We start from the raw sequence: 24,990 nt of genomic DNA, 5'->3' as shown, positions 1-24,990 counted from the left end.
TATCATTGGCAAAACTCCATGAGCTGTCTTGGTAGCTAGTCTGCATTGTTCAGAGAACCTCATATCCATCTGCAAATTATCCCCAGGTCTTTTTCATTTTCCACTACCCTGGGTGTAGGACCACACAATTGGTACATTACTCTGGGGTTTAGGCCACTCCGTAGCCAGGTGGGAAGGAGCAGCAGCAGCAGCAGTGCGTAGCACACGCTTCTTGATTAGACCGGGATTCGAGCCCGTCACCACCAAATATGGAGGATGCGGAAAGGTCAGGGAATGACCACCGCCTATCCCGGAGCAATATGGCCTTGGTTGCTAATGCTCCTAAAAACCAAATAACAAACAAACAAACAACTCTAGGGTTACTGCTACCCATATTCAGTACTTTGAATATGTTTATGTTAAACTTCAATTACCATTCCTTAGCCCATTTGCCTAGCTTTTCTAAATCCTGTTGCTGTAGCATACCATCATTACTGCCATTAACCACCCTGCCAACCTTGTATCATCTCAAAACTTGGACATTAAACCTGATATAGCTTCATCAATGTCATTAATAAATATAGAAAACAAAAGTGGGCCCAGCACTGAACTTTGGGAAACTCCACTGATAACATTAGTGTACAAAGAACAGTGTCCATTGATAACCACTGTCTTCCACTTGAACCATCCCCTTATCCATATCAGTAACTTGTCCTTAATACCACATTGCTCCAGTTTATACAGCAGTCTTTTATGTGCAATGGTATCAAAAGCCTTCCTGAAATCCAGATATATGATATAAAAATTATTTTTTGCATCCATTTCCTTTGTGATCACATACTATCCAATCAAATTGGTCAGACAAGATTTCCCCTTAACAGACACATGCTGTGTTTGAAGCATAATTGCAGCCTTATTTAGATGATGGTGATCCTGCATTACTTCTCTTACCAGTGACTCCATTATGTTCCCTGGAACAGAATTTAAACTAACTGGTCTGTAATTATTCATATCACTCTTTGATTACCCTTTATCAATTGAGAATATGTCTGCATATCTATAGTTCATGGGTACCTCCCCTGAATCCAAGGATGCTCTCATAATTATGGCTAAGGGTTTGCTTATTTCCTTTGCTGCCTCCCTTAATATAATTGGACAGGTGCCCTTCTCATGTTTAACTTGAACAATTTCTCTTCCACTTAATATCAAAATCATTCAGCTCTCTATTAAAGTTTGATAAACTTCTGGCATCCCCTTCCCTAAAGAATTTATCACATGTGAATGTAGAATATTTATTAATGATATTGATGAAGGTATATCAGTCTCAATATCTAAGTTTGCTGAAGATACAAAGGTTGGAAGGGTCTAAAAACAGGATCTAAAAAATTAGGCAGATAGGATGAGTTAACGTTGGCAAGTGAAGTTAACGTTGACAAAGTAAGGATAGCAATAATCCCAAATTAATGTATCAACTGTGTGGTACTACACTCATGGTAGAGGCAAATGAAAAAGACCTGGGGTTAATTGTGCAGACTGATATGAAGTTCCCTGAGCAATGAAGATAGGCTGACAGCTCATGGGGTTTTGTGAATGATAGAAATTTTGCTAGCAGGGATGTATAAGGCAATGGACAGGTCACATCGTGATTACTGCATACAGGTCTGGAGGCCTCATTTTAGGAAGAATATGAATTTGTAGGAATGGGTGCAGAGAATGGCAATGATTTTGGTGAGGAGAACAAACCAAGAAAGGCTTCAGTTCTCTAAATTGCAGCATCTGGAGAGTAGGAGATGGTCAGATTGATATCTTCCTAGTCGCAAACACCTGCAAGGAGCTGGTTCAAATGTTTAAGGCTCTGAATTGATTCAATAAGCTGAATGCTGATGACATTCTTCCTTGTGCCTGGACTACTCTAGAGGGGGCATAAATTCAAATTGAGAAGGATGGTTGGAGGATAGATGTGCAGATATTGCCCTCAGCTAGCGATAGTTGATTGTTGGAACAAAATTCCATCAGTTCTGCAGAAATGGGTAGTTTGGATAAATTCAAGCATGAATTAGACACAAACTATTGGAGGGGGATGATGGACAGGTGATATTAGGGTTTTTTTTTTTTTTTTTTTTTTTGCTTATGCTGCACAAGCTTGCTTTCTTGCATCATTTGCCACTACTAATACCAAATGGTATCTTATTCTGGAATTGCTGCTACTCAAATGCAGTACTTCGCAGATATCACTGTTAAACTCCATTTGCCATTTTACAACCTATCTGCTTTTTTTTATCTGGATCCTCTTTAAGCAGCATACCCTGATTACTGTCATTAGCCACTCTGCCCACATTCATATCATCAGCAAACTCAGACATAACTTGAAATACTTATATCAATAATAAATATTGAAAAACGGTGCCAGAACCAATTGCTCTGGGAGTACTCATCACATTAGGTTATGAAGAGCAGTGGCTATTTATAACCATGCTGTCTTTTACCCATTAACTATCCCTTTATCCAGGTATCATCATAAGGGGGGGGGTGACCAGGTCCAGGTATCATCATAACGGGGGCATTCTGACCAGGCTTTTGAGTTGTTTTTTTTTTTTTTTTAGAACGCCTCCTGCATTATTTTTCTTTAATTTCAAATTTTTGGTTAAAGGGGAGCATATGTCAATCCCTGAATATGTCCCTGCTTTTATCCATAATAGTAACTTCCTCTTAAAGCTTGGAGCAATATGGCCTTAGTTGCTAATGCTCCTAAAAAAAAACAAACCAAATAACCTCTTAAAGCTATATTTGTTAAATTTATACAATCATTCATGTGATAGAGTATCATAGGATTTGCTGAAATCTAATTAGATGGTGCAGTAAATTATATAATCATTATGAAAATAAATAAATATGAATCTGGAAACTGTTTTATTTATCTAACAGAAGACTATTGCAATTATGTGGCATATGTAGCATATATGAATGTTGAATTTGAATATCCATATATTTGCCTCCAAGTTTACAGAGGTAACAGGAATCATATAACAGTATTAAGGGACAAGAAGGGTGATCACACAGTCAAAATATAAATTAACTAAGAAATTAAATTATAAATTAACAAATAAAGTTTAAATTTATAGAGATAAACTTAAGTCCAACATAACTAAGGAGTAGTTTAAGGTTAGGTTGTTTTTGTTAATTTATAGCACATCATTTAGATCATATTGTAATAGTATGTTATGCCTATATAAGTGTTTGTGTGCATAAGCCAATTTGTATGTTCTGCAGGCTAAAAAATGGAGAATAACTTATGGGAATGGTGGAACCATATTTCTTTCACATGAGTGCTACTAACCACAGCCCTAATTGAAGAAAGCCTTTAAGAATTCCTTCAGTCTGATACTGTTAATGCATATTTTCCACCTTGCTCCGAAGAGACCGTATACTCCAAGTTTATAACTTGGATTATCCAAAATTTAAATATAAAATCAACACCGTAGTGTTGGTAATGTTAATCTTCCTGCTCCTCAATATTACTCACTCTTTGCTCAAGTTTCAGACCAATTCAAATTGCTTTGGTTAACTTCCCTATTGGCGAAGATTCTTGATTTTATTTTTACAAACACTACAGTCAACAGCTTTTAGAGATTTTGTGCCCTGTTTGTTTCCAGCCATAGTCATCTTTGCACTTCATTCTAACATAAATCAAATTCAACTTTCCGACACTCACTCTACAAACTAAGTATTTTGCTTAGTTCCTTAAACATCCTGTTGTTCTGGATTACCTTATGTTGCAAATTGTGCTGCATCAAAAGTAACTAATATTGCTCCCATATCAAACCTTGGTTCAGATTTTGAGCTTAACAAAGCCCTTTTGGGAAACACAAACTCTTTAGAAAGTGAAAAAATAGTTCACTTGAAGTTCATTTGTTTGCCATAAGAAAGTGAAAAAAAAGTTCATTTGTTTGCCATAAGAAATTAAAAATTAAAAAAATTGTTGAAGCAAAAATTGGCTACTCTAGAAAAATTATTTCCCTATCTCTATCCTACCAGACTCTTTTTCCCCAAATTTGTTGATTGGCAAAAACATGTAAATAGATTCTCATATTACCAGAATTCTTCCAATAATTTCTCCTTTCCTCAGATTAATTCCATAAAGAACAAAATTAATTTGCTTCTATTACATAATTCCATCAGGATTTGACTAACTTTTAAATTTTTTTGTTAAGTTCTATGTTTAACTTTTAAAGATCTTGTATATTCTTTTTAATGGATGCTTAAAATTGAAAAATATTCTTTATTTCATTAGTCAGTCTCTTCTGGATCACATTTCATTCTTCATTGTAATAAAGTAAAAATTCAAAAATTTGTTTTGTTTGGGATTACCCAAGGAAGCACCCTTTTTGCCTTTCTCCTTTCAGTTGGCCCCGAGTGCCAAGCGATAGTGACAAGCGATTTTCTTCCAGTGATTATAGAGTGATCTCCAAAGTGATATAGTTTCTTTATTTTCCAGTGCGGCTGTTATTTTATTTATTTGAAGTGGTTCTGTGCTTTAAAAGTCAAAAGTAGGAACCCAGAAAGGCAATCCACCTTTCTTTTCTTATTCTTTATATATATCACTAACCAAATCCACTAACTTAAACAACTGCTTGGTCACCGGTGGCAACGCTCCTGCCTCCACGTGGCGGGGCCAGTAACCTGGGGGGAAAACCAACCCTCGGGGCGAAAAGGAGCAAAGATGGAAACAAGTGAATTTCCACATTTAGAGCCAAAGTGCTCTCAACATGAACTTGACAATGACACCGACCATGACTTCTCTCTTTCAAAGAGACTTAAAAAAGACACTAGGAAGCAGGAATCTCCAGCTTTCCTAATAATACACTCTTTGTCATCCCAACCTGTGAGCAAGCTCTCACCTTTCATCATCCAGAGATGCCTTGAAAACGCTGCAGGTTCACCAAAAATGGTTAAACGTCTCCAATCAGGAGATCTACTAGTAGAGACTTGTTACTCAAGACATTCTGAGTTACTACTACAACTTACTTCTTTAAGCGGAATACTGATTCAGGTTACCCCACACAACACACTAAATTCTTCCAAAGGAGTGATCTCTGAATGGGATCTATTATACGTTTCTGAGGAAGAAATTGTCCAGGAGCTAAAAGATCAAAATGTCTCTCATGCAAAACGTATCATCGTCAGAAAAGACGGCAACTTAACCCCCACGCGAAACATAATCTTGACTTTCAGTACTCCAAATCTACCGGATTCTGTCAAAGCAGGTTACCTGAATTGCCGCATTAGGCCTTATATCCCAAATCCGCTCAGATGCTTTAAATGTCAAAAGTTCGGTCATTCTCAGACAGCATGCCGTGGAAACGCCATATGTCCAAACTGCAGCTGCAAGAATCACACACAAGCAGAATGCAAAGCTCCAACACCACAGTGTCCTAATTGTAGTGGCAAACATCCAGCTTACTCTAAAGACTGTGAACTGTGGAAGATAGGAAAAAAAATACAAAAATATAAAATTGAAAATAAAGTCTCTTACCAAGAAGCGAAAAAACAGATCAACTTAAGTATGCCAAAACGCACTTATGCTTCTACCACTCTCAGACACGAATCAGTGGCATGTCAGACTGAAGTATCCATCTCTCCAAATATATCAATATCAGACTGGGCACGATCAGTACTCTTGATCCAGCATCCATCTAAACCGAATTCAACAGACCAAAGCAATAACACGCCACTCTCAATTCCAACCCAGAGACTTCCTCATCGTCAGGCAGCAGAAAATTTGCAAAAATCGTATTCTGCTGAGACGAAAGTATCAGGTCTAACAAGCATGGATACGGATGATTCTATCGGTCAAGAAGAACTGCTTGAAATACTTGCAGAAGATGATATGGATGATAGCAATGAATCGGGACACCCCACTTTTCCCCGAAAAGAAAAACCAAAACCGGACCGTCATAAACAGTCAACTTATAAAAAGCAGTCAGATACATCTTCCACGAACAAAACCAAATAATGGAACACATCATTCAATGGAATTGTAGAGGTTTTCGTAGCAACATCGATGATATTAATGAACTAATTCACTGCTTCAATCCGGTAGCTATGTGCCTACAGGAAACCAACTTGACTCCCCAAGTTTCCACTATAGTCAAAAATTACACTATTTACAGACAAGATAGATCTGACACTAATATTGCTCATGGAGGAGTAGCCATCCTGTTGGACTCAAGAGTTCCTTCCAGATGCATTCCATTGCAAATCTCTTTAGAAGCTGTTGCCACACGCATAGTAATTGGATTCACCGTTACATTGGTCTCAATTTATCTTCCACCTAATCGTCCATATTCTATTCAGGAAATCGAAGATCTTGTGTTGCAACTACCAGTTCCCTTCTGTCTACTAGATGACTTTAATGCTCATCACCCATTATGGGGTTCTTCCAGCTTAGACAGGTGTGGAAAGCTTGTTGAAACGTTAATAGATAGACAGGATTTAACATTGTTGAATACTGGCTCTCCTACCTATGTTCATTTTCCTACTGGATCAACCTCCGCAATAGACCTTTCCATTTGCTCTCCAGTGCTCTATCCAAGTATCCAGTGGGTAACTCTTAACGACCCTCACAACAGCGATCATTTCCCAATAATATGCAAGGTTCAAACTTCCTGTTCATTACCAACAGACAATCCACTAAAATGGAAATTTCCAAAGGCTGACTGGATAAAATATAGCACGCTTGTCTCGTTCGACAACCATATCATACAGTGCTCTTCTATCAACCATGTTACTGAACATATAACCAACCAAATTCTAACAGCTGCAACCGCTGCAATTCCACAATACCAAGTCAGGAAAAGGCGAAAATTAAATTATTGGTGGAACGAAGAGTGCAACAATGCAAAAAAAGAGAAAAACAAAGCTTGGAATCAATTCCACAAACATCCAACCACTTCCAATCTTATTAATTATAAGCGACTTAGAGCAAGAGCCCGTTATATCAGACGGAAAGCAAAAAAAGAATCTTGGATTAAATTCGCCTCCTCAGTTAATAAAAATACAGACATCAGACTGATCTGGAATAAGATAAAATCATTAAATGGCAAAATTCCTCCAACACCTACTCCACTAATTAACTGGAATGGACAGGAACTCTCTACTCCTGCAGAAATTGCAAATGCACTAGGATCTCTATTTTCTCAGTTGTCTTCCTCAACTACCTATGACCAATCATTTCAAAAAATTAAAAGTGTAACTGAAAAATCCAAACTGAAGTTCACTGACAGATGTGCACTAACATATAATCAACCATTTACCATGGTTGAACTGCAGCATGCTCTTACCAACACAAGGAACAGTGCCGCTGGCCCCGATGGGATATTTTATATAATGCTCCAAAAATTAGATCCAAAGTCACACTCATCACTGCTGTTCTTCCTCAATCGAATATTCACTGAACATACATACCCAAGCTCCTGGCGTCATTCCTACGTTCTGGCTATCCCAAAACCTGGTAAAGACTATTCTGTTCCTCAAAACTACAGACCAATTTCACTTACCAGCTGTCTGAGCAAAACCCTCGAAAAAATGATTCACAGCCGCGTGACTTGGTATCTTGAGTCCCAAAAGTTAATCAATAACAACCAATTTGGATTCAGAAAAAAATCGATCATCATTGGACCTTATGATTAAAGCCGAAGCAAATATCAGAAATGCATTCATCAAAAAGGAGCATCTCGTTATGGTCTGTCTGGATATTGAGAAAGCTTTTGACACCACATGGCGTTTTGGCATTTTAAAGGATCTACATTCTCTTGGCCTGAGAGGAAATTTGCCATATTTCATCCAAAATTTTTTAGAACAAAGATCCTTTCAAGTTTGTTACCGGGGAACTCTCTCTAAAAAGTTTGTTCAGGAAGAAGGAATCCCTCAAGGGTCCGTTCTCAGCGCCACTCTATTCGCAATTAGAATTAATCACTTAACTGGAATTATTCCGAAAACAGTGGACTCATATCTTTATGCCGATGATCTAACAATCTCCTGCCACTCTCAAAACATGAACTACATTGAGAGACAATTGCAGATATCAATAAATCAGATCCAGATTTGGATGACACAAAACGGTTACAGACTATCCAGCCAGAAATCTACTGTCATTCATTTCTGCACCATGCGTAAAATGCATCCTGATCCTGAACTCCGATTAGATAACCATCTTATTCCAATTGCGAATAGTATTCGTCTGCTTGGCTTAATTTTTGACAGTAAGTTAAACTATTATAAACACATTGAACATCTCCGGACAGCTTGCCAAAAGAAAATGAACATACTCAGAGCCTTATCAGCAACAACCTGGGGAGCAGATCGTTACACCTTGCTTCACTTATATAGATCCATAATTAGATCTCGTCTGGACTATGGCGCACCTGTCTTCGATTCTGCTAGGGAAAGTACCTTATCTCGTCTGAACCCTATTCAACATTCAGCTCTAAGAATAGCTTTAGGTGCGTTCAGAACATCACCAGTGCAAAGTCTTTATGTGGAAGCCTACGAAGCTCCTCTAAACATCAGAAGAAAGATGTTATTACTGAACTACGCAACCAAGGTCCAAAGCCAGTCGATCCATCCCAATTGGTCAATATTTAATGATCCACCACTCAAGACCTTTTATAGAAACAAACCACAAGCAATTAGGCCTGCAGGTATTAGGTTAATGGAACTAGCAGAAAACTGGAATATACAACTCAAAGTCCACCAAGAACCTATAGATTACGTTCCTCCATGGTCTGTCATCATGCCGTGTTGTGATAATTATTTCCACCAATGGGGGAAACACTCTTTAATGAGTACTATCATCCAGCAACTCCACATTGCACATTTACAATGTTATCCTGACTTCGCGAAAATATATACTGACGGTTCAAAGTCCGAGAATGGATCAGGTGCAGCAGTGGTATTCCATGACACTATCACTTCTGTGTCACTTCCAACAGAATGCAGTAGTTACACCACTGAATTATATGCCATAAAGCTTGCTCTGGAAATCATTTTCCATCTCTCAATCAAAAAGAGCATAATCTACACAGACTCGCAAAGTGCTCTATTAGCAATGCAAAAGATTTCCCCATCTAGTCATCTGTTACTGCAGCAAATCAGATCAGAGTTGATTCGTCTCCGAGATCATCGGCAAAGCATTGTCTTCTGCTGGATCCCAGGCCATACTGGAATACCAGGAAACGAAATTGCAGATGATGCTGCCAAGCATCCATCCAGCACATCCGCAATGAATTTTCTGGTCCCGCTCAGTGACTACAAAATCCATATACGAAATATATGTAAGGAACGATGGACACTACAGTGGCAAACGCAGATGCATAACAAACTCCTTGAAATTAAACCTATACCCCAATTATGGGCCTCCAATTTTCGCACAAACAGACAAGAAGAGGTTGTCCTGGCCAGAGCCCGAATAGGCCACACCCATTTGACCCATCTATTTCTGTTATCAGGTAATGACCCTCCACAGTGTTCACATTGCCACAGGCCACTCACAATAAAACACATACTCCTAGAATGCACCTTGCATAACAACTCCCGTCTAATTTCATTCACTTCTCTGTCAAACTTACAATAATTGTCACTTCGTCATATGATAGGCGAAAATTCAAACCTTACAGAATTTTTTTCCTTTCTGAAACGAATAGGTTTATATAACCGTTTCTAGCTGCTTCCATAGAAGCCAATAAAATTAGTACTAACTACTATGATAGGTGCAATATGGCCTAAGTAGCCTTTGCACCAGAAAAATCCAAGCACAACAACAACAACATCCTTTCAGTTGTCATTACTTCTTGTTTTTTTGTTTATACTCTGGCATGACCGAGCGAGAGGAGTTTACAATAAATCATGAATACGATTATTAACTGCAACTACAGTCCACTCAAAGAGCATATGCTACAGCACTCTTGCTTATAACCATTTGGCTACATAATGCAGGTGCTATTGATCTTGTATGTCATGACTTAAAAATTTTGTCTGTCTCCACAATACATCAGTAGACCTTAACAAATAATTTTATATATATTGGATTACTTGGTCTCCAAATTAATCCTGATTAATCTGGACATATCATACTGACCAAAGAAAAGAAAACTGCACCATTTTCCATTATACCCCATTTAGGTGAACCTAGGATTTGGATAGTAAGAGTATAGAAGGATCTGGGAGTGTTTTTTTTTTTTATTCCATTTTGCCCTTTTTAATTCATCTTAACCTAACTTTCTCTAAAAAAAAGTAGCTTATTCACCAACAGCTCATCTGTCTTTCTAAACTCAATATTGCATGAATTTGAAATTTAGTCAGCAGCAGCTGCTTAGACAAGTACTCTGTGGAATTTATGATTATCAGTGCTAATCTGGAGTCATCTGGCTTTGAATGTACTTAGTCAAGGACCCAATTTCAGAGAAATCTCAGTTGGAATCCCCTTGAAGTATAGTTTAACAAACTATACTGAAGTATAGTTTGTTAAACTATACTTCAGTCAGTGGCACAGTCTGTCCGTTTGGATAAAAATTGGTTGGCTTGGTCTGTCAAGGAATACCAGGCTAGGCCTTTTTTAGTTCCAGTGAATAATAAGATATAATATAGGAGTATTATATTTATATTATATATAATATAGGACTTGAAGGGAAAACTTCCAAACACAGGTAACATGATAATAGGAAATATGAAAAAATAGAATGCCATGCTGCATGAAATTCTAAATTAAAAAAAAGAAAAAAAGTAATAAATAAAAAGTATTGAATTCCAGTTGCCACACTTTAAAAGTTCAGGCTGAATTATAGCACATGCTGCACAGACAACAGTAAACAAGACTGAAATAAAGTGTGGGAAGTTACCATAAATTAGATGCTAGGTAGTATGACCTTCAGCAGCAAATTTTGGAGGTTTTAGCCTAAGAAAATAGTGCATGGGATGCATTGTATTTACCTTCAGAGAGTGACGTGATGGTGGCAGCAACAAATGTAGAAGCGAATAATTGATTGGTCTGTAATTTGGATTGGATATCTGTGGGCTGTATACTCTCAGTAGTTACTGTTTTCTGGAATTATAAGTAGCTAGACAGTTTGATCTCCATTACGGTCCTGTAGTAGGTCACATTATGTGATTGGCTTGTCTGCTTGGATTACGTAGAAGGATGTCAGGGGAATGAATGATAATGGACAGAGCTTGGTTCGGTTGGCTGGCTGCTAGCTGTGTAGAAAGCCAGTCTTGGATTCTTTGGGACCTCTTGATGCTGGCAGAAGTAACTCTGGTTGTTGGGGGGGGAGCTGAAGTATTTCCTTGTACAGCAGTTGAGGTCAGGAATAGGCCAGGTCATTCCAAAAGCAAAGATCTTGCAGATGCTGCTAAATGCCATATCACTCCCCCCCCCCCCAATTTACCCCAGCAAGTTCAGCAGCTATGTGGGTGTCCAGTCAAATCGGTAGACAGAGTTGTTCAAGTCAATAAATTGTTAAGCATTGGAATAAGTTGCCATCTCAAACAACATACCTTATATACCATATACAGTTTCATTAAGTGATCGATTTTACTGTTGTTATAATGTAAAATTTTATGGAATTTCAGAAACTTCATATTTGATTGCACAATTACACTCAAGTAATTACCCCTTTTTCATTTTCTTCTACCCTGAGTGTAGTACTTCAGAGTTGGTATGTGAATCCATGATTGCTGCTGCCCATATGCAATACTTTGCATTCATCAATATTAAACTTCGTTTCCTCTTCTCAGCCCATCTGCTTAATTTTTCTAGAACTTGTTGTAGTAGGAGCTTACTTTGATTACTGTCATTAATAAGCATGCCAACCTTTGTATCATCTGCAAAACTTAAGACTATAATCCTGATATATCTTCATCAGTATCATTAATAAATATAAGTAAAGAAGTTTTTTGCTGCTTTTCTTTGTGTTCTTTATCAGAGTTAATGTGCCTTAGCTTGAATAACCTCCTTTGTGACTCGATTGCAGATTAGTTTATCTACCATTAGATTCACCATTGTATGCATTCCATTTGCCTTTCTTCTCTGCCACAAGTCTCATTAGGCGCCTCCGTAACCAGGTGGGAAGGAGCAGCAGTGCGTAGCACATGCTTCTTGATTAGACCGGGGTTCGAGCCCGTCACCACCAAATACGGAGGATGCGGAAAGGTCAGGGAATGACCACCGCATTTTCCCGGAGCAATATGGCCTTAGCTGCTAATGCTCCTAAAAAAAACCAAACCAACAAGTCTCATTAGTTCATCTGACATCCATTTAGGTCTAACTAAACCTTGAACAATATTTCTTAGTATGAAATGCTTAGTAGCTTCTACAGTTACTTCCTTGAATGCTTCCCATTTAGAATTTGCTGTTGATAACATCATCAGTTGGTCCCACTGCATAGAATTTAAACTCTTACAAAAGCAAAAGCCTTCCCTCTAACCTTGACAGTAGTTATGTCTTTAAGTAAATCCCACATCGGCACATTGTATTGCTTCCTTTTGCTACCTCTCCAACATGGTGCTGTAGAAAAGTCATCCAGTAAATTTACAGAAGTCTTGTTAGTGTGTAAGTGACAAACCACAAGTTTCATCAATATCTGGAAAGTTAAACCCCCCCCCCCATATATAAGACATTCTGATTTACTGGCCTGCTATATTTCTTTATATTTGTTTGTTATAATCATCACAGTTGTTAGACCTATAACATACTCCTACTCTCATTTTCGTTTCTCAGTGCTTATATTACACCAAACTGACTCAGCATTCCACTAGCCACCCATATAAACTGAATGCACTGTCTTAGATTTATATGCTTCTTAACTAAGAGCATAATCCCTCTCCCCTTCCTGCCATGTCTGTCCTTTCTGTATATATTGTACTCCCCATATTCAAATTCTGCATCCCTTATGTCTGAGTGACACATCTGTATCCCTCTGTCTGCATTTGATGACGTAGACATGACCTTAAAAATGCCTGCTCTGTTGAAAAATGTATATATGTATGTAAAAATTTGACTTTACCTGAAAGTTAAAAACGAGATGTAGAAGATGCCTGTCTTTTATTACTGCTACAACATTGCTACCAATAACTATTAATATCATAAACTTATAGGTAAAGCTTACCTCATTCAAGTACTTTCTGGAGTTTAGTTTTCAGTGAACTAATAAGTTCTCCATAGAATCCTTCTTATATCTCACTCCATCTTTATATATATATTCTTGCTATCTTTTTTTTTTTAGGGTCTGTAGTCTAATGAAGGACCCTTATAATGTCACTCGGTTGTCTGTCTGTCCATCCATCTGTCACAGCATTGTATCTCTGGAACCACTCAACCTATTAACTTGAAATTTTGCATGGGTTTGTACATCATGCAGGCCAACATAACGGCACATTTATCGTTGTTGACAAAAATTTATCTGAGAAATGGGGGTGGGATAAAATGTGAGGGGGACAAAAATTTTGTCAACAACCTACAGCTTATTATACACCGTTGGAAAAAGATCAACAAGTAGGTTTAAAATATAATTTTAAAATATTTTTAAAATTAAAAATGATGGTGCCAGACAGGAAAATATGAGTAATTTTTGTGTCTCCAACCCCCTCTATTTCTGTTGCTAATGGAGCTAAAAATTTAAAAATCACATTAGCTATGCATTATTAGATGCTTATCAAGGAAAAACAATTCTGATTGAAATCTTCATTTACTTTTTGTGTTAAAATTAAAAAAACATTTTTTATTGCACTTTGATAGGCGGGCTTCTTTGTACTAAGTAACTCTCCTTTTGGCAACAAAAAGGTTGCTAAATAGTTAGTTAATAATTCTATAAAAGTAATTTATAAATTTTACAACAAGAAGTATTTTTAACAATTTTCAAAGCTAGAGTTTCTCCGGCAAGGAGGTGCTCAGTGCCAGTGGTGGGGAGGTGCCTGCGTGGAGTCTTGCACGGCCCTCACCTGCCAGTTGCTTCTCTCTCAAGACTTTAATCGCTTCTCCAGGAAGAAGTCCGAGTTGCTTTGCCCACCCTTGCCATCGACAACAACTGGAAAGACTCAAATAGACAACATTTTTCATTAGTACCTCAGTTTTAGGTACTAGAAACTTTTTTTCCAGTTATCATAAAGCTGTCTATTTGAGATACTACACTAACGACCATTTGTGACTACGGACCCTTCATCCTGAGTGCCCGGCACTCAGTAGTTGACCGATTTATTTCTTTATACAATGTATATGATGACCATAATTTAAAATAATTTATTTCAAAGGGCTTTTCTGACCATTTGTCTATATTCAGATTTGTGGGCAGGAGCCACAGGTGCTTCAATCTTGGAAATGCAAAATTATATGGTAGGAAAATTGATGAAAATTGATGAAAATTGCCCCAGCAGATACCAAACACTTGTCATCATAGCAGTGGAGGGCTATTTTGCATAAAACTGTTGTTCAAATAAAGGCATCCAACAATGGCATGATAATACAGGCTGTTGACAGATTATTACAAATTCTGTTTCTCTCAAATAAAATATGAGCTGACAATAACTGCCATTTTACTATACCAGACAGCAATGCTGGGGGAGTGATGATACAGAATATGTGAATTAGTATATGTTAAATAATGTTATTAAATTTGTTCAGGTTGTATAGAAATATACTCTTTTCCATCACTAAAAGGTACCAATCCAGCCCTGTCAACCTTTGACACCCAGGGAGGTAGTTATATTATTCCACTGGTTGCCATCTATTAATTTTCCCCACTAGTTTGTATTTATACTCTTTTTTTTTTCTTTTGTGTCCCATTTAAATTTGATCACTATCATTCATTTGCTGTTTCCTATAACCTACTTTCCTCCAGTGTCTTGCACACCTTAGATACTCTTTGAGATGCCTAGTTTCCAAGCTCTGTTACCTTCATAGTCTCCCGTGGAAAATTAGTTTATACAATTTTGACTATTCACTTCATTCAAGAAAAAAATTGTCTTGTTGAACTAAGGGATGTTTTTGATCATTCCTTCTTCACTTCCATTTATATAGGGAGGGGAAACATTGGGCAAAGACCAGTCAACTTGTTGGATTGCCACTGAGAGATTGTTATTGCATAGTGGATCTTGTATGAGTAATAGTAAAGATTTTCTCTTTTTTCACCATATACAATAGAACTCAGCACTGCTCAGTAGTTGGCAGTGCTGAGTTCTACTGTATTTATTCAAATCATCCACTTCCACAAAAACAGATGGAAGCCTATTCCAACAGTCAACCACTCACCGGCCTTCAGCTGGTGAGTGGTTGACTGCTGATAACCTATGAAGGCAAAGTTCCATTCATCTGTCCTGCAACCATCCATCCTCAACTTAAATTTATGCCCCTCTCATGTGTGTAGTTTCAGGAAGAAGAATGCCTTCACATTCAGTTTACTCAATCCATTCAAGGCCTTAAACACCTTAATCAGATCACCCCTCAGGTGTCTCCAGTCTCCAGATGCTAAAATTTGCAGAACTAAAGCCTTTCTAGGTAAGAGCACCCTTTTGTTCCCTTCACCAATCTGGTTGAACTTCTCTGAACCATTCCAGTGATCTGCATCCTTCCTAAAGTGAGGCCTCCAGACCTGCATACAATACTCTAGATGCTGCCTAACCTTGGCCTCGTACAAAAGGATAATCACCTCCTTATCCCTACTAGCAAAGTTTCTGTATATCATTGACAAAACCTCATGAGCTGTCCTTGCAGCACATCTGCACTGTTCAGAGAATTTCATGTCTGACTGAATAATTATCCCCAGGTCTTTTTCATTTTTTACTACCCTGAGTGTAATTCCACACAGTTGATAAGTTACTCTGAGATTACTGCTATCCATATGTGGTAAATTGCATTTGTCAATATTAAACTTCAGTTGCTATTTCTCAGCACATTGATCTAATTTTTCTAACTCTTGTTTCAGTGGCATACCATCATTATTGTCTTTAACCACCCTGCCAACCTTTGTATCATTTGACATTAAGCCTGATATACCTTCATCAGTATCATTAATAAATATTGAAAACAACAGTGGGCCCAGCACTAAATCCTGGAAAACTCTGCTGATAACATTAGTCCACAAAGAGCAGTGCCCATTGATAACCACTCTCTCTTCTACTACTTAACCTTCCTCTTATCCATGGCAGTAACTTGCCATTAATGATGCATTGCTCCAGTTTAGACAGCAGTCTTTTTTGTCTGACAGTATCAAAATCCATCCTAAAATTGAAGTATATGATATCAAAATTATTTTTTGCATCCAGTTCCTTGGTCACTGCATCATTGTAACCTATCAGATTGGTTAGACAAGACTGCTCTTTAACAAATCCATGCTGTGACTGCAGTATAATTGCAGTCCTGTCCAGATGGTCCTGAATTATTTCTTCAACCAGTGACTCCATCATTTTCCTTTTTCTGGAATAGATACTAAGCTGACAGGTCTGTAATTACTCATGTCACCTTTTGATCCCCCTTTATGAATTGGGGATACATTTGCACTCCAGTCCACAGGGATCTTTCCTGAATCCAAGGATGCTCTCATAATTATGGCTAAGGGTTTGTTTATCTCTTTTTCTGCCTCCTTAATATGATGGATAGATTCCATCGTTTGCTTATCTTCTATCTACTGGTGCCTTTATGTTTATCTTCTATCTACTTACCTTTCAGTTATCACAAAGTTATTTAGCTCGCCATTAGAGTTTGATAAACTTCTGAAATCTCATCCCATAAAGAATTCCTCATTTGTGAACGTAGATGCAAAATATCTATTCAATTTGTCAGCAATCTGAGCAGGGTTATCAACAGTTAACCCATTGTCATCAAGTGGCCCGATGTGATTCAACTCGTTCCTTCTGCTTTTAATATAAGCATAGAGGTCTTTGCTGCTTTTCTTGGAATTTTTTGCCAGAGACTACTTATCTGCCTTAGCTTGCCTAACCTCCTTTGTGACTTGACTACAGACTAATTTATAGCTACCATAGGCTTCTGTATCACCTGATAATTTATGTGCATCCCATTCACTTTTCTTCACTGCCATGTGTGTCTATAGTTCATCTGACATCCATTTAGGTCTAAGCCTTGAACAGTATTCCTTCGTTGGTATGAAAAGTTTAGTACTTTGATTACTTTCCTGAATGCTTCCCTTTTAGAATTTGCTGTCAGTAACATCATCAGTTGGTACCACTGCATAGAATTTAAAAACTTTCTGAGACCACTATAGTCACCCTTACGAAAGCAAAAGCTTTTATCTTTACCCTTGACTGTAGTTATGACTTTAATTAAATTCCACATTAGTACACTGTGATCACTGCCACCTACAGGGTGTTTTACATGATAGTTCTTAATGCATGTAGAATAACTGCTGATAAACGAATTGAAAGTATTGCTTCCTCTTGTTGCCTCTTTAATTTGCTGCTGTAGAAAACAGTCATCCAAAAATCTACAAAAGTCTTGCTAGTATCTGAGTGACCAACCCACAAAATCCAGTCAACATCTGGAAAATTAAAATCCCCTCTCCCATTATAAGATATTCTGATTTACTGGCCCACTCTGTTTCTGTATAGTTGTTTGTTCTTCTCATCACAGTTGTTAGACATAATATACTCCTACTCATTTTTGTTTTCCTAGTGCTTATTATCACACCAGCCTGACTCAACCTTGCACTGGTCACCCATGTTGATCTGATGCTGCTTTATATTTAATATTCTTCTGAACTAAGAGCAAAACCCCTTCACCCCTCCTGTCTTGTCTGTCCTTTCTTTATACATTGTACTCTGCAAATTCAAATTCAGTATCATTTATGTCTGAGTGACACCATGTCTCTACTATCCCTATAATTAGCATTAGCATTAGTAGAGGCATTTGATGCAAGAAAGCAAGCTTATGCAGCATCAGCCAAAAAAAAAAAAAAAAAAAAGTAACATAAATAAATAAAAATAACCACTTCCACTTCACCCCTCTGTTCGTTCGAAATACCTGTCCAGCTGAGCCTTAAACTTATTTAGGCTATCAACTTCCACGACAAGGGATGGAAGTCTGTTCCACCCACCAACCACCAGCTGGCTAAAGGCAAATTTCCGCACATCTATCCTACATCTGTCTTTCCTCAATTTGAATTTATGCCCTCTCAGGTGATTTTTCTGAGCTAGAGGAAGAATCCCATCAGCATTGAGCATGCTCAAACCATTGTACACCTCTATCAGATCACCCCGCTGGTGCCTAGTTTCCAGACACTGTAATTTGCAAAACTTAAGCCTTTCTTCGTAAGAGAACCCCTTTGTCCCATTCACCAATCTAGTTGCCCTTCTCTGTACTCGTTCCAGCAGCTCTACATCCTTCCTGAAATGAGGCCTCCAGGCCTGTATACAGTACTCTAGGTGTGGCCTGACCATTGCCTTATACAAGGGAATAATCACCTCCTTATCCCTGCTAGAAAAATTCCTATATATCATTGACAATACACCATGAGCTACTCTTGCAGCTCGTCTGCACTGCTCAGAGAACTTCATATCTGCCTGCACCACCACCCCCAGGTCCCTTTCATTCTCTACCACTGTCAGTGTAGTACCACAGAGTTGATACGTTGCTCTGGGGTTGCTGTTTCCCATATGTAGTACTTTACATTTGTCAATGTTAAACTTCATTTGCCACCTCGAAGCCCATCTGCTCAACCTTTCCAAATCCTGTTGCAGCAGCATAGTGTCAGTAGTGTCCTTGACAACCCTGCCAACCTTCGTATCGTCTGCAAACTTGGACATTAAGCCTGACATACCATCATCAATATCATTTATAAATACAGAAAACAATAAAGGCCCCAATACTGAACCCTGAGGGACTCCACTAATAACATTAGTCCACGATGAGCAGTGTCCATTGATTACCACTCTCTGTCTTCTCCCCCTCAACCACCCCTTTATCCATAGCAGCAACTTGCCTCCAATGCCACACTGCTCCAATTTGTGCAGCAGTCTTCCATGTGCAACAGTATCAAAAGCCTTTCTAAGATCCAAGTATATAATATCAAAGTTATTCCCTGCATCCAGTTCTTTTGTGACTGCATCATAGTATCCAATCAAATTGGTCAGGCAAGACTTCCCCTTAACAAAACCATGCTGTGTCCTAGCTATAACTGAAGTCTTGTCTAGATGATCCTGCAGTGCTTCTTTCACCAGTGCCTCCATTAATTTTCCGGGAACAGAAGTTAAACTCACAGGTCTATAATTACTTGTGTCAGCCTTTGATCCCCCTTTGTGAATTGGGGTCACATTTGCACATCTCCAGTCAATGGGTACCTCCCCTGAGTCCAAGGAAGCTCTCATAATTATGGCTAAGGGTTTGCTTACCTCCTTTGCTGCCTCCTTTAATATAACTGGATAGATCCCATCCACCCCAGGTGCCTTTCTTGTGTTTATCTTCAACAATTTCTCCTCCACTTTGCTCTCAGTTATTACAAGATTCTCTAGCTTACTGCTAGAGTTGAATACACCTCTGGCATTCCCCTCGCTGAATAACTCCTCATGTGTGAATGTCGATGCAAAATATTCATTTAGTTTGTTAGCTACCCGAGCAGGGTCATCAACAGTTGACCCATCGATCTCAAGTGGACCAATCTGATTCATCCCCTTCCTTCTAGAGTTTACATAAGTAAAGAACTCTTTGCTGTTTTTCTTCGCATCCCTTGCCAAGGATCTCTCGTAATCTGCCTTCGCCTGCCTAACCTCCTTTGTAACTTGGTTACAGATCAACTTGTATCTATCATAGGCGTCCGTGTCACGTGTTAATTTGTATGTATCCCATGCATTTTTCTTCTCTGCCATATGCCTCATTAGTTCATCTGACAACCATTTAGGCCTAAACCTTGAACAATATTTCTTAGTTGGTATGTAAAGCCTAGTAGCTTCCACGATAAGTTCTTTGAATGCTTCCCATTTTGAATTTGCTGTTGGCAATATCATCAGTTGATCCCACTGTATAGAATTTAAATACTGTCTCAGTCCATTGTAGTCGCCTTTACGAAAGCAATACCCCTTCCCTTTACCCCTAGTGGTAGTTACCTCTTTGAGTAACTCCCACTTCAGCACCCTGTGATCACTGCCACCAAGTGGTTCATTTATCTGCAGATTCTTAATGCATGAAGAATCACTACTGATAATCAAATCAAGAGTATTACTCCCTCTAGTTGCCTCCCGAACATGCTGATGTAGAAAACAATCATCCAATAAATCCACAAAAGCCTTGCTACTGTGTGAGTGACCAGCCCCCAAATTCCAGTCAATATCTGGGAAATTAAAATCCCCCATTATAAGACTCTCTGATTTACTGGCCCACTCTATTTCTCCGAACAGTTTCTTATTATACTCATCAGAGTCATTAGGCCTATAGCACACTCCTACTCTCAATTTTGATCTCCCAATGCTTATGTCACACCAAACTGACTCGACACTGCACTGTCCAGCGATGTCGACTGGCTTCACTTCCTTGGATTTTGTGTTTTTTAACTAATAGCATAACCCCTCCTCCCTTCCTATCCTGTCTATCCTTTCTGTAGACATTGTACTCCCCAAATTCCAGTTCTGCATTTCTTATATCTGTGTGACACCACGTCTCTGAAATCCCCACAATATCTGCCTTTGATGTTTTGAGCAATACCTCAAATTCATCAAATTTATTTACTAAACTCCTAGCATTGGTGTACACACAAGTATACATGCACCTGTTCTTTTTCTTAGCTACCCTAACACAACCCATGTGTTTACTTGTACCCCAATGATTCCCAGCAGTCTCTGAAATATCCTGCATCTTATTTTCCAGGCTGCGGCTCATTCCAATAGAAGCAGTGCAAGAATCACTTTCACCTCTGCCAGTGGCTACTGTTAATCTATTAGTCCTTGTATCCCCCCAATCTAGCAGTTTTCCGACCCACCTAACATTGCCTCGATAGCATCAGCAAACATTCTTGCACCCTTTCTATTTAAGTGTATCCCATCCCTGTAGAAGCAGTCTCTCCTGTTAACAAGTACAGACCAGGCTGAAAAAAATTCTACCCCTTGAGCCCTGCACAATCTTTCCAGGGCCGAATTGATTGACAGGGCTCTCATCATATACTCCCTCCTATCGTGTCTGGGCAGAATTGCAGACACTTTCAATTTCAACCCTAATTCACAGCTTTTTTTCATCAGTGACCTGTACTTGTCAAGTAATTCCGCCGGTCTGCATTATGTCTGCATAATGTCTGCATTTGGTGACTTAATCAGTACTTCAAATATATCAAATTTATTTACAGTGTTCCCAACATTACTGTACATGCACATGTTCATACTCTTAGTTGCCCTTACACAGTTATGTATTCACTTGTTCCATGATGACCCATAGCAGGGCCTGAAATCCTTGCCACCTTGCTTTCCAGGCTGCTGCATTTTCCAATAGAAACAGTTGAAGAATTACTTTCACCTTTACCTGTAGCTCTAGTTAAATCTCTTGGTTTATATATCCCCTAAGTTTCAGTTTTCTGACCCTCCTATCAGTCTCAATAGCATCATCAAATATTATTGTACCCCTTCTATTTAAGTGTATCCCATCCCTGTGAAAACAGTTGCTCCTGTTAACAAGCACTGACGACGCTGAGAAAAATTCTACTCCTTGAGTCTTGCACATCCTCTCCTGGGCAGAATTGCAGACACTTTCAAATTCAATCCTTACTCGCAGCTTTTTTCTAACATTCCCCTGTACTTGTTGTTGTTGGCGCCTCCGTAGCCAGGTGGGAAGGAGCAGCAGTGCATAGCACACGCTTCTTGATTATACCGGGGTTCGAGCCCGTCACCACCTAATATGGAGGATGCGGAAAGGTCAGGGAATGACCACCGCATATCCCCGGAGCAATATGGCCTTAGTTGCTAATGCTCCTAAAAACCAAATAACAAACAAACAAACAACATACCCTGGTCCTATTCCACCTATCCTTCTTGCACAATGTTTTCCTTACAAATAGAGTCACCGACAATTATCACCTGACCAGGACATTCTGCCTTGGAGATTGCCACCATGTTGCCTGATGCACAAGTAAAGCTCTGGCATCAAGTTGGGTAGCTGAGAGTTTGATGCCCCCCATTTTAATTTTTAATTCCTTCAAGGACATCTACTCTATTCTTCAAACTCATAAATGCCCATCAGAATGCTGAGCTGGCATCTAATTTCTTCACACACACACTCTCTCTCTGCACTGAACGCACAATGACATCTCCCCTTGGCTGCATCATGTCCTGTTCCAGAACGATTGGCAAGCATTGCACATTTTGTTGCACATTTTGCTGTGGTTCGTGAAGGAATCGCCCCTGCAGTTTTCCCCTTTATCACAATTTGACCCTACTGATTCCACTGAACTACTAATTAAGTATTATATTATTCACGCCAAAACAGCAATACAATAGCAGTATGAATAATAAGTCATAATTTAAAAAATCACTAGCTAAATTTAAACATAAGCTAATGAACATTCCTAAGACTATTAAACTATTTGCCAAACACAATTTAATATGTTTATCAAAAATACAGTAAAAATTTCCAAATAACTTATCCATTCCCACAAGCTTAAAATTATTATTATTAGCCATATGGTGCAAGGAAGCCTGTAACTTATGCTGCACCAGGCAAAAAAAAAATTTTCTGAATTACCGAGAGAGAGAGAGAGAGAGAGAGAGAGAGAGAGAGAGAGAGAGAGAAAAGTAGAAGGGAATCAGAACCCTGGGTGTGCCAAGCCCATACTCACCAGACGTGAGCCCCTGGGGATAAATTCTTCAACCTCACGCCAGTACTCTCATAGCCAGCATCCCAAGGGGATATTAAGGGAGTATTTACAAATAAGTCTGTATAGATAGAACTTATAGTTACTTTATCTACAACGGTTATTGTAATAAGTAAATTCATAATGTATAAATATCCAATTTTCGAAGTAATTTGCCACATTTTTTATTATTCTATATAGTTTGCACCTATGTCTCTGTAAATGAAGTGATTGCAGTAACTCCGTGTGACTGTACTGTTGACCAAAGATCAAGAAAAATTAGATGTCATTATTGCAGACATTCCCGTGACCAAATTAGTCCTGCACTGTCAGAATTGTTGCCTCTTCATGCCCAGTCCTTGAGATTGCATTATGCTGCTCCTGCAGGTAGATGTCGATGGAAGCTCTCAAGTGTTGTTTTTTGTCCTTTAAAAGGCACAGTACTCAGAGAATGGATCTCTGCTTTACAGACGATTCTTTTAGGTAAGTTAATAATGACAACTCTTAACTGTGAATAGCTAACCAGTTGTTACTATAAAAATGACTTACTGAATATGACATACTCTGGGTTATATATTTTATCTTATTTAAAGTCAAATTATTTGAATGGTGTCTCCATGTATATGGAGGCACCATTCAAATAATTTGATATTTGTATATGTATACAAATATTTAGTATATGATAATATTTCCCAAACAGTGCATGTGGTGCATTGTTGATTGTTTATCATTCATTCCAAAGCAAAATTGAATCCTCTGTAACTCTGCTATTTGATATGATAGCAGAGTTAGAGGATTAAATGCAGAAAAACTATCACAAGTTATTTTCTCTCTCAGACTTTCACAGTTTCTTCTGCTTATGACAATATGATACTTGTTAATTTTTGTTTAACAATGATCCTCAAAATAATTATACAGGGTATTACAGCATAAGTTGCCTTATTGATTTTGTATGAGAGAAAATAGTCATGCACCATATCATTATGGTTGTCTTTATGTTAGTAGTAAAATAGCAGAATGATGTAAAGAAGTAAACCTTACATAGTTTCTGTTATAAAAGAAAGATTAATAAAATCTTTTTATTTTGAATTAATTAATAAATTCAATTTAGTGATCATTGAATTAATAAATTCAATGATCACTAAATATACATTTAGTGATTATTGAATTATGAACACCTGCCTAATATGTTGGACCACCATTTTCGTAGATAACAGGTGCTAGTCACCAAAGCAGACTCCACTAGATGTCCGAAGATGCTCATAGGGATGCCGCCTCCATAGCCAGGTAGGCAGGAGCAGCAATGCATAGCACACGCTTCTTGATTAGACTGGGGTTCGAGCCCATGACCACCAAATACGGAGGATGTGGAAAGGTCAGGGAATGACCACCGCATATCCCCGGAGCAATATGGCCTTAGTTGCTAATGCTCCTAAAAAACCAAATAACAACAACAACTCATAGGGATCTGCAGCCGTGTTGACTGCAAGCTTTCCATGGTGTTGGAATAGATGACGTTGCATATCCATACGTCTCACTTCTCATTACAAAACATCCCACAGGTATTCTATTGGATTGAGATCAGAGGAATTTGGAGATCAATCAAGATGGGTGATATCTTCACTGCATTCCTCAAACCGCTTGTGCACAGTGTGGGCTTAATGACATGGCACATTATCATTATCATCTTGGAAGATCCTGTTTCTTTTTTCTGTCCAGAAAAAAATGCAACATGGCAAGGTGCGCATGGTCTCCCATGAGCTATTGGTAGACCTCACCAGTGACACTTCGGTCCATACACAACAGGGGTCCTAGTTCTTGCCAGAAAAATGTCTCATATTAAGCAACCACCACCACTTGTCTGGATAGGGGCACCATGCACAATGGGTCCACAGACTTATGTTGCTTGCACCACACATGAAGTTGTCCATCGGTGTGTTACACCAGGTATTTGGGGCCCATCCAACCAGCACACTCATTTCCAGTCCTCCAATGTCCAACCAGCATGTTGTTGACACAGCATTCATTGTTGATGATGATCAGTAATGAACAGAGATTATCTCTTGGTCGTGTGATGTGGAACCCCATACATTTGAGTGTGCAGCACATCATCATTTAGGATATTTTTCTTGCATTCCTCTTATTGTATTGAAAAATCAACTGTTGCATAGTGCCCATTGAGTCC

General features: G+C 38.5%; 1 protein-coding gene across 1 annotated transcript in view; it reads left to right on the top strand.

Moving 5' to 3' along the window:
• The window catches only part of LOC150086762 (ceramide kinase-like), a 120,313-nt gene that overhangs the window by 13,687 nt on the left and 81,636 nt on the right, over positions 1 to 24,990 (top strand). Inside the window, exon 2 of the mRNA XM_090371565.1 lies at positions 23,007 to 23,288. Within this exon, the coding sequence (XP_090227691.1) occupies positions 23,007 to 23,288 (282 nt within the window). The remainder of the gene's footprint in view (positions 1 to 23,006; positions 23,289 to 24,990) is intronic.

This window comes from Mastigoproctus giganteus, chromosome 4, assembly GCF_048544385.1.
Source record: "Mastigoproctus giganteus isolate SK-2022 chromosome 4, ASM4854438v1, whole genome shotgun sequence".
Classification (NCBI taxonomy): domain Eukaryota; kingdom Metazoa; phylum Arthropoda; class Arachnida; order Uropygi; family Thelyphonidae; genus Mastigoproctus; species Mastigoproctus giganteus.
Note: the sequence above shows the minus strand (reverse complement) of the source record. Positions and strands in the feature narration are given on the sequence as shown.